Source organism: Schistocerca cancellata, chromosome 3, assembly GCF_023864275.1.
Source record: "Schistocerca cancellata isolate TAMUIC-IGC-003103 chromosome 3, iqSchCanc2.1, whole genome shotgun sequence".
Taxonomy (NCBI): Eukaryota; Metazoa; Arthropoda; class Insecta; order Orthoptera; family Acrididae; genus Schistocerca; species Schistocerca cancellata.
Window position 1 is genome coordinate 715,384,886 of NC_064628.1, and position 15,791 is coordinate 715,400,676.

At 35.9% G+C, this 15,791-nt stretch overlaps 1 protein-coding gene across 2 annotated transcripts in view; it reads left to right on the plus strand.

Annotated features, from left to right (window-relative positions):
* LOC126175718 (uncharacterized) overlaps positions 1 to 15,791 on the plus strand; it is a 110,933-nt gene that overhangs the window by 77,291 nt on the left and 17,851 nt on the right. For both annotated transcript variants that reach the window (XM_049922651.1, XM_049922652.1), the window contains exon 5: positions 4,459 to 4,611. In XM_049922651.1, coding sequence (XP_049778608.1) covers positions 4,459 to 4,611 — 153 coding nt within the window. The remainder of the gene's footprint in view (positions 1 to 4,458; positions 4,612 to 15,791) is intronic.

The window sequence follows — 15,791 nt, forward strand, 5'->3', positions numbered from 1 at the left end:
ATTTAAAATAATGTGAATTTTTAATATACTATGTTCTAAATTAGACTAAAAAGTATAAAATAATTTTGATTGTTCCCAAAGAAATTGTCCTGAAAATTTGCAAATCTGAATTTTTAATTAGCTACAAAAATACTTGTAAGATTTAAAACGGACACCTTGGATACATGCAATAAAAGTGATACATGAATAGTGCCTACCATTATTATTGTCTATTGCATCTTCTCCACATTTTTCATATTAAATCTTCCAAGTATTTCCATTGCTATTAAAAATTCACAGTTGCAAATCTTAAGGATTGTCTCTATGGATATAGGAGAAATTATTTTATACTTTATAGTATGATTTAAAAATCTGGTATATTAAAAATTCATTTTTATTTAAATAATTATTATTATGTTTTGCTTCCATTAGTAAGTGTACTGTCCTAAAGACACACTGACTTCTGCTAAAATATCCTCAGTTTTCTTTTCAATTCTTCTGTGAACTATTTTTGTCAATTTACTTGATTGTATTAGCTGTCTAGCTGATTGTGTGTTAACTCGCATTTTGTACCCTTGTTGTCTTTGGGATGGTGTGGATGATATTCTTCTGAAAGTCCAGAAATACATCTCCAGCCTCATGTATTCCACACACTAACTTGATTTTTTTCTCCTCTGATGCTTTTAGGAAATCTGCTGGAATGTTATCTATTCTTTGTTCCTTCTTTGATTGCAAGACATCCAAAGCTCTCTCAAATCTGGCTAATGCTGGATCCCTTATCTTGCACTCGACGCCAGCCTCCAGAATATTTTCATATGAAAATGCCATTGTTTTGCTACGGGTAAAGTTTCATGTACAAGAGAAATATTAGGTCTCATATTAAAAGCATGTGTACCAAGTAAGGACAATGCACCAGAATACAAATGTAAAGCCATGATGTACTCCAAACAAATGAATTGTTCACTGAAACAAGGACCCATCCCAACACAGATACTGCAAAATAAAACTTTGTGCAACAGAGATACGGAATATTGTTGTAAGAGTTCCTGTTATAGGACATTTTTTAAAGAAACAAAGGAAACTATTATTCCCGATGTCCACAGATAACCCTAGTATGTTGATTAAAATGCATTCATAGACAGTATTGTTAAAAGCTTTGTAAAAAGATCTACAAAGTCAGCAGTCAGTCAGAATTTACAGAAAGGAAAAAAGAAGGAAACAACTTTTAATCCCGTTCTTAAGGACATAGGCAACGAAATCCCTACATGCAGAAGCACAGTTTGTGCATTTCACAAGATTACTAGCAAATGTGTAAGAACTCGAAGTTAAGTTGTCTTTCTATTTGTGATTTCAGTTTGATACCTGCCATTTAGTTTACTCATGTCTGAACCTATGGGACATTTCTATTTAATATCCCTACACACTGTTACACCAAGGTTTTTTTATGAGTCAACAGATTCTGTATGATTTATTGATGCTATACAAGTAATATAGTGCTACAAGATGCCATTATAGATAATGATATTATCTGCAAAATGTCTGAAGTTAATATTGTCAGCAAGGTTGTTAATATACAATTTCAACAGCGGGAGCCCCAATGCATGTCCCTGTGGTACAAATTTCTCGCGCGCTCCCTCTCGCGCGCGCGCGCTCTCTCTCTGTCTGTGTCTGTAGGTGGGTGGGCATGCGAGGGGGGAGGTACCTTATAATAAGCGGTTCAGATGTACACAATATACATAGCTTTATATGAGTTTTTGAGACCAAGAATTAATAAGCAAATATGAAAGATAATCAAAATATTTTTAAATGTAACTTCAATGACAGGTTGATGATGCAGACTGTAAAAAGACAAGGATTGGAGCAGTTCAACATCTTTACTTTGAACATGAACCATAGCTTTTTCCAGATCTTAGAGGTTGAATATAACTTCACATTCACTCTTTATTTTCTTTCCAGATGAGATAAACTAATGTAAAGTACCCAGCTTTCCAGTTAAAGCAGTCCATCAAAAAGCCGTGACTGTCATGCTCGTGCTTAATGTGTCCCTCTTGTTTTATGTCTTTGTGTGTCTGTATGGAATTAATAGCATTTTTTGAAGTTTCATTGTCCTTGTATATAATGCACTCTGATTTTATGAGTCGTATAAAATAATTGTTAGGTATTTTTCCTCCGACATAATTTGCCTGCAACACCGTCCAAACTATTTTTGTGTTCTTTCTTTTCTTGCAGTTTTATAAATGGATAAAGACTTCCTAAAAAGACAAATATTTCATAATTAGTCTGAGTAAAAAAAAAAAATCCTGTTACTTTCTACAAAAAATTTGATGATTCAGTGAAAATGATTCAGGAGTAAAGGTAACAGCTCACCGAATAATACACACTTTGAGTCATCAACAGGCACATAAACGAGACAGGAAATTGGCTTTCAAATAAATCCTTTTTACACATCCACTGAAAGAGAGCAAGTTTATTCATCTTCTTTTTAAAACTAATTGCTGTTGCTAACTACCTTTTATCCATTAATTACTAACAATTTTATATAGCACATTACAGAGTTCATTCACAGTGAACAGATATTATTTTCATTTTCTTATGACAGCAAGAACATAAGATATTGTGGCATTGTAACTGCCATCTTTTTGCTGTTGCAGGCCATTAACTAAAAAAAAAAGTTGACTAAAACTGCAAAAGTCTGCCTCAAATGATAAAAGTTTTACATGTTGACACTGTTCCCAACAATTACACATGAAACAAAGAATAAACACATTTGCACAAATATATTGAGATGTGGTTGTTGTTAATACAATAAAATCTTATTATTTACCTGTTATCTCTCAGGTGGAAAAGACACCATCGTCATCATCACCATCACTAATTACATGTTTTCAACCATGAAGGTCCACATGTTTACAACCATGAAGGTCCACATAGGAATATCAAAAGTATTATGAAAAGGACAGAATAGATAGCTATTCACCATGAAGTTAACACACTGAGTTGCAGACATCCAAAATGAAAAGACTGTTACACATTTAACTTTTGGCCAGATTGTTTTACAGAAAAGAAAACACATACACATTCACACAAGTAAGCACACATAATGCACGTATGACTTGAATTGCAAGCCACTCTGATCAGAACACACATGATGGTATCACGAGCCACTCTGGCCAGAGCAGCCAGAGATAGCAGTTTGTGTACATTAAGTGTGCTTGCTTGTGTGTGTGTGTGTGTGTGTGTGTGTGTGTGTGTGTGTGTGTGTGTGTGTGTGTGTGGTCTTTGCTGAAGAAGAATCTGGCCAAAAGATAAATGTGTAACAATCTGTTCGTTGTCTGTCCACAACTCAATGTCATCTTTATGATGACTAGCAATCTGTCCTTTTTATAATATTGGACAATCCATGATGGAGTAATTACAACATTATGAAAAGGATAGACAGCACGCACAAGCACACGTGCGACCACTGTCTCTGCCTGCTGAAGCTAGACTTCTACGTCAGTGTGCATGTGTATGTATCTCCACAATATTAACGATATGAATATAATAGAGGGAAACATTCCACGTGGGAAAAATATATCTAAAAATAAAGATGCTGTTACTTACCAAACGAAAGCGTTGGTATGTTGATAGGAGACAATAAAACACACACACACACACACACACACACACACACACACAAATTTCAAGCTTTCGCAACCCAAGGTTGCTTCGTCAGGAAAGAGGGAAGGAGAGGGAAAGACGAAAGGATGTGGGTTTTAAGGGAGAGGGTAAGGAGTCATTCCAATCCCGGGAGCGGAAAGACTTACCTTAGGGGGGAAAAGGGATATCATATCGAGCGCGAGCGCGAGTGTATACCTGTCCCTTTTCCCCCCTAAAGTAAGTCTTTCCGCTCCCGGGATTGGAATGACTCCTCACCCTCTCCCTTAAAACCCACATCCTTTCGTCTTTGCCTCTCCTTCCCTCTTTCCTGACGAAGCAGCCTTGGGTTGCGAAAGCTTGAAATTTGTTTGTGTGTTTTTTATTGTCTCCTATCAACATACCAACACTTTCGTTTGGTAAGTAACAGCATCTTTATTTTTAGATATATCTCCACAATATGGTGAATATGGTGAGTAGCAATCCGTCCTTTTCATAATATTGTCATTTCACAATATTGTTAATTACATATGTTGATGGAAGTCAGTTTCATCAAAATCTGATAAAATTTAAAGATAGTTTGTGTGTAGTCTTTATATGGGTAATGCCCATACATAGGTATTGTTGATATAAAGATGACACTGACACCATCTTAATACTCCCACCAGAAGATGGAGAGAATGATTCACATTATAGCATAATGCCTTTCTATCAGTCTCTTTTTATTAGGAACCCAGGTACTTTATATTAGTAAAGCTGCACTTGTTTCGAGCTTGAAAAAGCATTAGCTGCTCTGTTGTTAGCTTCTGGAAATCAATGTAACAATCACTTTCTTTTTGGCAGGCATATGGTCATTACCAAGAGGCAACACTGCATTTACGCCATACCTTGGAGCTGAAGCCTGACTTTCAGCCAGCAGTTGCAGCTTTAAAAGATATGGAATCATTGCCTGATACGACAATTCATGTCTACACACTTCTTATAATCATATGCTTGGTGAGTATTTGAATTGCAAGTTTTCTACTCTGTAAGAATAAAAATGTAAGGTCACATCTCATGTCATTGAAGACCTAAGACAATACAAGTGTTAGAGAGTGTGGTCAACAGTTCAGAGATCTGGGAAAGAGTTAAAGGAAGAAGAGGCATGGATAAAGAACAACAGATAGGAAGAAAATGTAAAGAAACTGCAAATAGTTGATGAGAGGTATAAAGCCATAACTTTGAGTATTAGGAAAGTAACTGGCAAGAAAGATGGAGAAGGTGGAGGAAGAAATAGATAGAAAATAAAAATTACCAAAAATCATGGCCTTTTGCTAGAAATGAAGCACTGTTGACCAAGTGAACATTGATGTAGTGATGCTAGGAGCAGGAGTGTAACAGGCATAGGCCCTTTTGTTCCCCTGTAATTTATGCTCCACAACATGGTATTATGTTTCATACATTCTGTGTCCATTGAACCTTATTGGCAGCTTTGTGATTCTTGGATTGACATAGAAAGCTTGACTTCGGAATGTATGCAGGGTGATTCTTATTACTATTAAAAAATGTCGGAAGCGACATAGATGATGCTGAAACAAGTAATTTAATATAAGATACACAGGGTTGCAAATGTCAGGAAATACCCTAAAAGTGGATGACAAATGTTGAACATTTGAGATCACCAGATGATGTACTGCACTGCACGTGTAGCAGTTGAGCCTATCAGTCTGTCGCACCTGATCATCCCATCCCAAATCAAATACTCATGTCGGTGTGACTCTAGACCCATCACACGACTTTAGCATGTGGTGCTCAGTGTTCAAGTCATGCATCTGGCAAGCAGTATTTTTTCCCCTTTGCTTTAGACAGTAATATGTTTACATTGAGGTAACATTTATTATTTTATGTACCAGTCTTGTGGTCTCCACTGTTTTATTGCGAAGTACAATACAACAAAAGCCTTGTATCACAAGTAAATGAGCATAACCTTCTGAACTGCATCATTGCCAATGAGTGACGTGTATTTGTTCATTAAATAATGTCCATAAACAAAGACAAGAATGGACAACAGGAAAGAAACGCAAAATAAGAACAGTTATTGCTTGGTTACAGCAAGGACAATAATTTTATACTTCTGCATTTACAAAAAGTGTTCAGAATTTTCATTGCTTGCTTGAATGCAAGTATTGCATCACTCAGTCATCCCTTCATGCCCAAGCCCAAATGCTGCATGTGCATCATCTGTAATGTCATCTGGCGACATTACATGATCAACATTTTTCATCCATTTTTGGGGTACTTCCGAACATTTGTGACCCCATGTGTCTTAAATTACTTGTCTCAGCATCATCTACATTGCTTCAAGGGGTTGTCAAATGTTAAGGATCACCTTGTATGTCACTGTGGTACACATTAATCTCTGTACTGTCTTAGCAATGGAACCCAGTATCAGCAACAAGCAAGTCCCGTACCATTGATCTTAAGCACAACTACTAAACCACCGAGTGCCAGATAAAGGTGTGTAATCAGTGTTGGACAATGAGTTGCAGGATGCTGGCATTGTATTTAGGAACAGCCATACAGAATGGTGTTCCTAAGTGAATGCACACAAGGAACCATTAAGAACTTTTGTGGATATCCAGTCTCCTTGAAATAATAAACTCGAAAGTGGAGGAAGCAGCTGCAGGAGAGGACATAGTACAATTTTTTTCCAACTAAGACATTACAAACTTGTAAATGATTTGGCAAAAAAATGTGTAAGGCAGTGATCGCACAGGAATTTCACCGTTCGAAGGGATCTATTTCTGATATTAAAGTGTGTGGTTCTAAACCAGTTTACCATGGAAAATTCAAATATGTAAACAAAATACCATTGTCAGGGGGGGCGCGCACACACACACACACACACACACACACACACACACACACACACACACACACACACACACACACAAATTCATGGCAAACACAGGGACGTTATAGAGAAATACGGGTATTTTGCCACATCCAGTAGTGTTAGAATGTGACAATTTCTTGTTCAACAGCATGTGGGAAGAATCAGACGTCATTGGGTTATCCGCCGCCATACCTATGTCACCTGCAATTAAAACCACCTGCAATAGCTCATTAACTTGAACGGCTACAGCCAGTCGCTGCCTCGTTAGTAAACCTTCGCGCTACCCAGAGGCAGGTGCATCAAGTTTACAACAGTGGTGTTAGCCGTAATTTGTGTCAATCTTAACAAGTTGGTGTTTTGGCTGACAAGTAACTCTCTCTGTCATATTTCTGAGCACAGTTGAACTTATAAGTTCCTGTGTTTAAACTGATTTAGCCTGATGCTGAAGGCAAATAGACTGCTTAGTTTTTACATATCAGCATTTTTCTAGTTCTCTAGTATTAGTCTAGTACAGGTGTATTACTGAAGAGGTATTTTTAAATTTTCAGAAATGCCATGTCATTGTGGATATCGATATAAGCCAGACAACTTCTGTTATATCTGTGGGAATTTCACCTGTATCAGAAATAGGAAGAAAATTTCAACAGTCGTAAAGAATGCATATAAACATTACTTTAGAGTAGATGTAGGAGACGAAGATAAAGAATAGGCACCACATTTCTGTTGTGCTACATGGTAAACTAATTCAGTGGTGGAAAGGTAAAGAGAATGTTGCTTTGTTCGCTGTGCCCATGGTGCAAAGAGAGCCCAAGGACCATGTTACTGATTATTTCTGTCTAACAAAAATTTAGGGTTTTCCAAACAAAAAATCGAAGAGGCACATTGTTTACCCAGATATGCCGTCAACAAGAATCGCCAGTGCAGCATTTTGACAGCCTTCCACTACCTTCAAGATCTCCAGGTCAAATCTGGAGCGACAGTGAAGTAAGTAGTACTGAAGAAATCGCAGATCATTTGTAACACAAGTAGATTCAAATGATTTAGTACGTGATCTAGGACTAAGTAAACAAAAGATGCAGCTGCTTGGTTCAAGATTACAAGAGTATAATTTACTGCACCAAAGGTCTAAAATCAGTGTGTTCAGGCACAGAAAACGTGCCTTTATTTCCTATTTTGCAACAGATGGAGCACTGATATTTTGCAGTGACGTTGCTGGCCTAATGAAAGTGCTGAATTTCACCTATATTTCACAGGAGTGGAGACTTTTCATAGATGTGTCGAAAACAAGTTTCAAGGATGTTTTGCTGCATAATGGAAATAAAATACCCTCTGTTCCAATAGCTTATGCCAGCTTGACCAAAGAGAATTACAAATTCATACAAAGGATGCTAAATTTATTACAATACAATGAATACAAATTGAAAATATATGCAGATTTCAAAGTAATTGCTATGGTACTGGGAATGCCCCAGGGCTACACAAAGTATGCCTGTTTTCATTGCGAGTCGGATAGTAGAGACAGAAATTCTCACTATGTTAAAAGAAATGGCCTAGGCACAGATGGAAAGTGGACAAAAAGTATGTACAATATGAAATTCTGGTAGCTCCTGAAGATATACTACTTCCACCACCTCACATCAAACTTGATCTAATGAAACAATTCGTAAAGGCCATGGATCCAACAGGCAGAGGGTTTCCATATCTAGCTACCAGATTCTCCCGTCTTTCAGCTACAAAAATAAAGGAAGGTGTATGTGTGGGTCCACAAATCAAGGAGCTGTAGAAAGATGCAAATTTTGAAGCACATTTAACTGACAAAGAAAAGACAGCATGCGACTGTTTCAGGATAGTGTCAGAAAACTTCCTCGGAAGAGTAGTAGTTACTAATTACAAAGCAATTGGGAATGACATGATCAAAACATGTCAAGATCTGGGGTGCAATATGTCTTTGAAAATACATACGATGGACTCTCATCTGGACTACTTCACAGATAGTTATAGTGACATATCGGATGAACATGGCGACAGATTCCATAAAGACATTTATACCATAGAAAGGTGTTATGAAGGGAAGTGAGTACCTTCTATGTTAGCACATTATTGTTGGAATATCATTCGAGATAAAGATTCACAACACAAGAGAAAAAGCGATGTGCATCACAATACAGGGCTCATTTTTTTGTCAATTTTCTGTAATTTCTCATGTCAAATAAATGCTACAAAGCGTTACATGTTAGATCTCACCCTCCATTAATGTGATGAACTTATAACATCATAAAAATGTGATTTTGTTTTATCGAATTTCAGCTCATGTTTGCTGCACTATATCAGAAACGGAAAAGAGAAATAAAATTGCGATTACTCGTAAACCATCCGTGAGAGAGAAAAAAAACAAACAAACTAAAAACAGTTTTGAATTCAGCACTCGAAGTACAACCAGGATTACAATGTATTTTTTCAGAAATAGGAAAAAAGTTTTTTCGTAGAACAGTGTTTTGTGTTTGATGGGCATTTGACAGAAAGCTGATCTAGATGGTGTGGGTGATGAGCAGAGCAGATCTCCTTTCATGGCAGAGGAGCATTCCATTCAGAGTCATAGTAGCATTGTGTTAAAGGATGAATAGTCTCTAGTTGTTATTGAAGTGCTTCTTCCCTTTTAATGAGATTCTCAAGTGACTCTGGAAATATGCCTGTGGATGATGATGATGATGATGATGATGATGATGTAACAGTTAAAAGTAAAAAGGTATTTATTACAAAATCTGCATTAGAACAGTAATACAATGGATAATTAGACTAGTGAAGGAATCATTGAGAGAGTGGCAGTTTTCATAATGCATATATTTTTTGGTTGTTGTCTGCAGCTTGTGGTCTAGTAGTTAGCATTGCTGCCTGTAGATTGCTGGCATCCCAGGTTTAATTCCTGCCCGGGTCAGAGGTTTTTGTCATTTGGGTGCTTTTGCTTGTGTTATCCTATTCATTTCATCTCATCTCCTTCATAAAGTCATGCAATTGGTGTTTTGTTTGTGTGTGTGTGTGTGTGTGTCTTTAATGTTTACATGAATGCTAAGCAACTGCAACTGCAACTTCAACTGCCATTGTCAAGGAACGTGTTGTTAGAGATAAAAAAATGAATCAGTTGGATCTTGTCTTAGATAACGTATAACATAGTTCAACATAATTAATCAAGTTTAAATCTGCTGTGACATTTTTACCTCCTGGACTTACTATGAAACTGTTGAGCCTCCCCCCTTGTGTGATACTTTCCCTTCCAGTCCCCTCACTCCCTCCCATCTCCTGCCTCCTTCATTAGTTTGTTTTTATTGTTTCTTTCCACTATTTGTTTCTTCTTCCATTTTTGTGGTATTTTCTCAGCAATGCCTTCCTTTGCTAACTGCTCTCTCTGCCAATTCTGACTTGCAAGATTTTTAATTTCATCTGTTGACAGCATTTTTAACTAACGACATCCACCTCACTTCTACTGTATTTTCCTTGATGATATATCTACAGCCTGAAATAAGAGAATGTTCTGTCTATCTGCTGGCACTTGGTAAATAGATACATTTTCTTCTAAGCATTTTTATTTTCTGTATAAATCAATTTCTTAGCACCATTTTCACACACAAAACTCCAAAACAAGCTTAAATGAGGGTGGTAAAACATTTCTATATAATGTTAAAAAAAACTCTCTTAAATCCAAGATAAAATTTTGTAGGACACAAAACTTTTAGAGAGTGGTGTAACACAGTGATTTGTTTACTTTGCTAGCGAAAGTGGCACAGCACATGTTCTATTATTTATTTGTTTGCTTGTTGTTGTAGTAGCTGGCATTACATTTATTTTAACAAAGCATGGTGATGCATATGTCAAGTCAAAGGACTTGGATTAAGAATACATGGTGTTCCAATTCTCATATCACTATCTGATCAAAATGTTTTCTCTTGGGAGATAAGTGCTAAAATTGTAGTTTTGATAAAGCAGTGAATTTGTACTCTCCAAATGATCACCAAGTCATTGAGGCATGTAATTTTCCTTCTTATTACTTCATATGTTAGAGGTACAAATGAAAGAACAGTGCTTAGGGTACTTTTTATTTTAGAAAATAATCTCTGTTTGACTCTTGAAGTTCGTACCAGATACACTTTTGCAACCCAATAATAATAATAATTAAAATTTTTAACAGAACGACGACTAGCAGATCAGATCTGTGTAATAATAAAAAATAACAGGATACCCCAGTCAGAATTAGAAAACATCAAACAACAAGTACAACAAATACTAGAACAAAATAATGTGCAATCAGAAGAAGAAGAAAATACAGTAATGGACTCAAACATCCCAGAGCAAACAGACAAAGAACAACACAAATCAGTTAAACAGTCAGAGGAAAACTAAATCTTAAGACAGCCACCAGAACAAGCACAAATAGAACATGAAGTGACACGCGTGTTAGATATAGAAGAAAAATTTCAGCTGACATATATAGAATACAAAGACACAAATACAGACATTAGACCATTCTTGCATAGACCGCCAAATAACCCACAAGTCGAAACAACAATAACAACTATCAACACAATCATACACAACAAAATAAATGAAAACACAACTATGGAAGAGTTACAACTACTGGTTTATATAGGAGCACTCACTACACTAAATATACACACTAGGCAGAGATCAGAACCAACCAACACACAGAAGAAATCCACGAAAGCACCATGGCAACACAGCCTACAGATCAGAATAGAAAAACTGAGAAAAGACATCGGACAGCTAACACAATTTATAAGAAATGAAATGTCAGACAAAAAACGAAAAAGGTTAGGTAAAATCTCACAACAAGAAGCGATAGAGCAATTAGATGAAAAGAAGCAGAAATTACAAGCATTGGCCAAACGACTTAGAAGATACAAAAAAAGTGAAAATAGAAGGAAACAAAACCAAACATTCAACACAAACCAAAAGAAATTTTACCAGACAATAGATAACACACACATTAAAATAGACAATCCACCATGCATAACAGACATGGAACACTTCTGGAGCAACATATGGTCAAACCCGGTACAACATAACAGGCACACACGGTGGATACAAGCAGAAACAGACACATACAAGATGATACCACAAATGCCTGAAGTGATAATTTTGCAACATGAAGTCACCCAAGCAATTAATTCTACTCACAATCGGAAAGCCCCTGGAAAAGATAAAATAGCAAATTTCTGCCTAAAGAAGTTCACCTCAACACATTCACATCTAACTAAATTATGTAACAGTTACATTGCAGACCCATACACATTCTCTGATACACTTACACATGGAATAACTTATCTGAAACCTAAAGATCAAGCAGACACAGCAAACCCAGCTAAATATCGCCCCATAACATGCCTACCAACAATATACAAAATATTAACTTCAGTCATTACACAGAAATTAATAACACATACAACACAGAACAAAATTATAAACGAAGAACAAAAAGGCTGTTGCAAAGGAGCACGAGGATGTAAAGAGCAACTGACAATAGATGCAGAGGTGACATATCAAGCTAAAACTAAACAAAGGTTGCTACACTACGCATACATTGATTACCAAAAAGCTTTTGATAGTGTACCCCACTCTGGTTACTACAAATATTGGAAATATACAAAGTAGATCCTAAATTGATACAGTTCCTAAACATAGTAATGAAAAATTGGAAAACCACACTTAATATCCAAACAAATTCAAATAATATCACATCACAGCCAATACAGATTAAGCGTGGAATATACCAAGGAGACTCATTAAGTCCTTTCTGGTTCTGCCTTGGTCTGAACCCACTATCCAACATGCTAAATAATACAAATTATGGATACAATATTACTGGAACATACCAACACAAAATCACACATTTGCTATACATGGATGATCTAAAACTACTGGCAGCAACAAATCAACAACTCAACCAATTACTAAAGATAACGGAAGTATTCAGCAATGATATAAATATGGCTTTTGGAACAGATAAATGTAAGAAAAATAGCATAGTCAAGGGAAAACACACTAAACAATAAGATTACATATTGAATAACCACAGTGACTCCATAGAAGCGATGGAAAAAACAGATGCCTATAAATATCTAAGATACAGACAAAAAATAGGAATAGATAATACAAATATTAAAGAAGAACTAAAAGAAAAATATAGACAAAGACTAACAAAAATACTGAAAACAGAATTGGCAGCAAGAAACAAGACAAAAGCTATAAATACTTATGCTATACCAATATTGACCTACTCATTTGGAGTATTGAAATGGAGTAACACGGGCCTAGAAGCACTCAATACACTTACACGTTCACAGTGCCACAAATATAGAATACATCACATACATTCAGCAATAGAAAGATTCACATTAAGCAGAAAGGAAGGAGGAAGGGGATTTATAGACATAAAAAAACCTACATTATGGACAGGTAGACAATTTAAGAAAATTCTTTCTAGAATGAGCAGAAATTGGCAAAATACACAAAGCAATCACTCATATAAATACATCAGCTACACCACTGCAATTTCATAACCACTTCTACAACCCTTCAGATCACATAACATCAACAGATACAAAGAAAGTAAATTGGAAAACGAAAACACTACATGGCAAGCACCCGTATCATCTAACACAGCCACACATCGATCAAGATGCATCCAACACATGGCTAAGAAAAGGCAATATATACAGTGAGATGGAAGGATTCATGATTGCAATACAGGATCAAACAATAAACACCAGATATTACAGCAAGCATATTATTAAAGATCCCAACACCACAACAGATAAATGCAGACTTTGCAAACAACAAATAGAAACAGTAGATCACATCACAAGTGGATGTACAATACTAGCAAATACAGAATACCCCAGAAGACATGACAATGTAACAAAAATAATACATCAACAGCTTGCCTTACAACATAAACTTATAAAACAACACGTTCCCACATACAAGTATGCACCACAAAATGTACTGGAGAATGGTGAATACAAATTATACTGGAACAGAACCATTATAACAGATAAAACAACACCACAAAACAAACCTGACATCATACTCACCAATAAAAAGAAGAAATTAACACAACTAATCGAAATATCCATACCCAATACAACAAATATACAGAAGAAAACGGGAGAAAAAATTGGAAAATACATCCAACTGGCTGAGAAAGTCAAGGACATGTGGCATCAGGATAAAGTTGACATTGTACAGATTATACTATCAACTACAGGAGTCATACCACACAATATCCACCAGTACATCAACATAATGCAGCTACATCCAAACGTGTATATATACAACTACAGAAATCTGTAATTATTGATACATGTTCAATTACCCAAAAGTTTCTAAATGCAATGTAACATATACCACACAGTTAAAAGGAAGTCATGCTTGATCAAGGTCCATGTCACTTTCCATTTTTAACCAGACATAATGTCTGAGAAAGGAATATAATAATAATAATAATAATAATAATAATAATAATAATAATAATAATAATAATAATAATAATAATCATCTAACTACTGATGGCTAGAATACAATGGTCCATCTTTTCATTACAGAATAAATAGCCCTTCATGCTGCAGAAAACAGATTGCTTGTTTTAAATGTTCAGCAAAACTTCACACTTCATGAAACACAGAAAAGGAGTATTCTATGACTAGAATATCAGTAACTCTCAATCAAAATCAGTTACGGTAATTTATACAAGTAAGTGTACCTGAAAAATTGTAGGTAAATGAAACGGAATGATAACGTAGGCTCAGTCGCAAGACAGGCGACAGACTTCAGTTTATTGGTAGGCAACTGGTAAAATGCAATCAGTCTACAAAGGAGACTGTTTACAAATGACTTTTTAATCAGTTGTGTGTCATCCATACCAGATACAACTAACTGGGGAATTGAATGTATATAAAGAAGAGCAGCAGCAGCATGAATGGTTACAAATTTATCTGACTCATGAGTGAGCATTACGAAAACGATGAGAGACCTGAATTGGAGACTCTTGAAGATAGATGCCAGTTATCCTGCAAAAGTCTACTTCCAAAGTTTCAAGCACCAGTATTAAGCGAAGGATAAATTGTATTCTTCAACACCATTTATACTGCTCTTGCAGTGACCTTGAAGGCAAGATTAGAATTAATAAGAGCATGCTCAAGCACGTTTAAACATTCATTCTTCCCACAGTACATACACAGTTGGAATGGAAAGGAACCCTAACATGAGACACTATGCTGTCTCAGTACCTCTGCCATGCACCTAACAATGATTTGCAGTGAATGTATGTAGGTGTAGATAGTGCTGGTAGAAATTAAACCAAATTAAGCTATTTTTAAGATCTCATTACACTGTATGGCAAAATCTCCACATTTTCTTTCCACCATACTATCTAGAAAATATCACTAAAGAATGTAAAGAATGAGAATTGATAATAGTAAAAAATAATTTATAACATTTGTTTATAGAATCTGCCTTTGAAAATATGGACCAAAAAATTAGGAGTAAGATGGGATGACAGTGAGATTTCAGGCAGTTGTCTCACTTTTATTCTGACCTTAATTTGATATTTGAGATATTCTGTCAGAAGCAATCATGTACATTAAATTTGCAACACTGTTTATCAAACTGACTCATTAACCTGAACTTTTTCACTAGGTGAATACAGCTCCTATCATTCTTGTAGAGTTACATAGATGGGCTGCAGAATATGTGCTGACCCAAACAGATAGGAAAGATATTTACCAAAACTGACAGTGGTAATGTTAACGTAATTTATACAGAAAAGAAAGGGAATAGAGAAAACTTACTACATGAAAATTTATTGCAAACAGCTAGACAAAGTGAAGCAAAGTAATGAATACGAGCAAGAAAGAAAGAAACCAGATGACCAGCTTATTGTACAAATTTCAGCCACCTGATGTACAAATGTAGAACAAAACCATTTAATATGTAGTTATAGTGTATATGGTGATTAACTCCAGCTGATAGTGAGAAAACGTGTCCACACTTACGGAGTTATAAGTTTTTCATCAAAAATATAGGAATAGGCACATTATTTAAATGGTGCACATTTTAAATGAAAACCAGACTGGTAAATGTCTGCAGCTGTATAGCAATTGAGAGGCAACATGATTGGTGTACATTTCTCAGCCCTTAAGCAGTTCGAATGATGAGAGGAAGGGATGGGTGCGGGTATACAAAATCCAAAGACAAAACAATAATGCTGTAATTTTTGTGTTCACCCCTA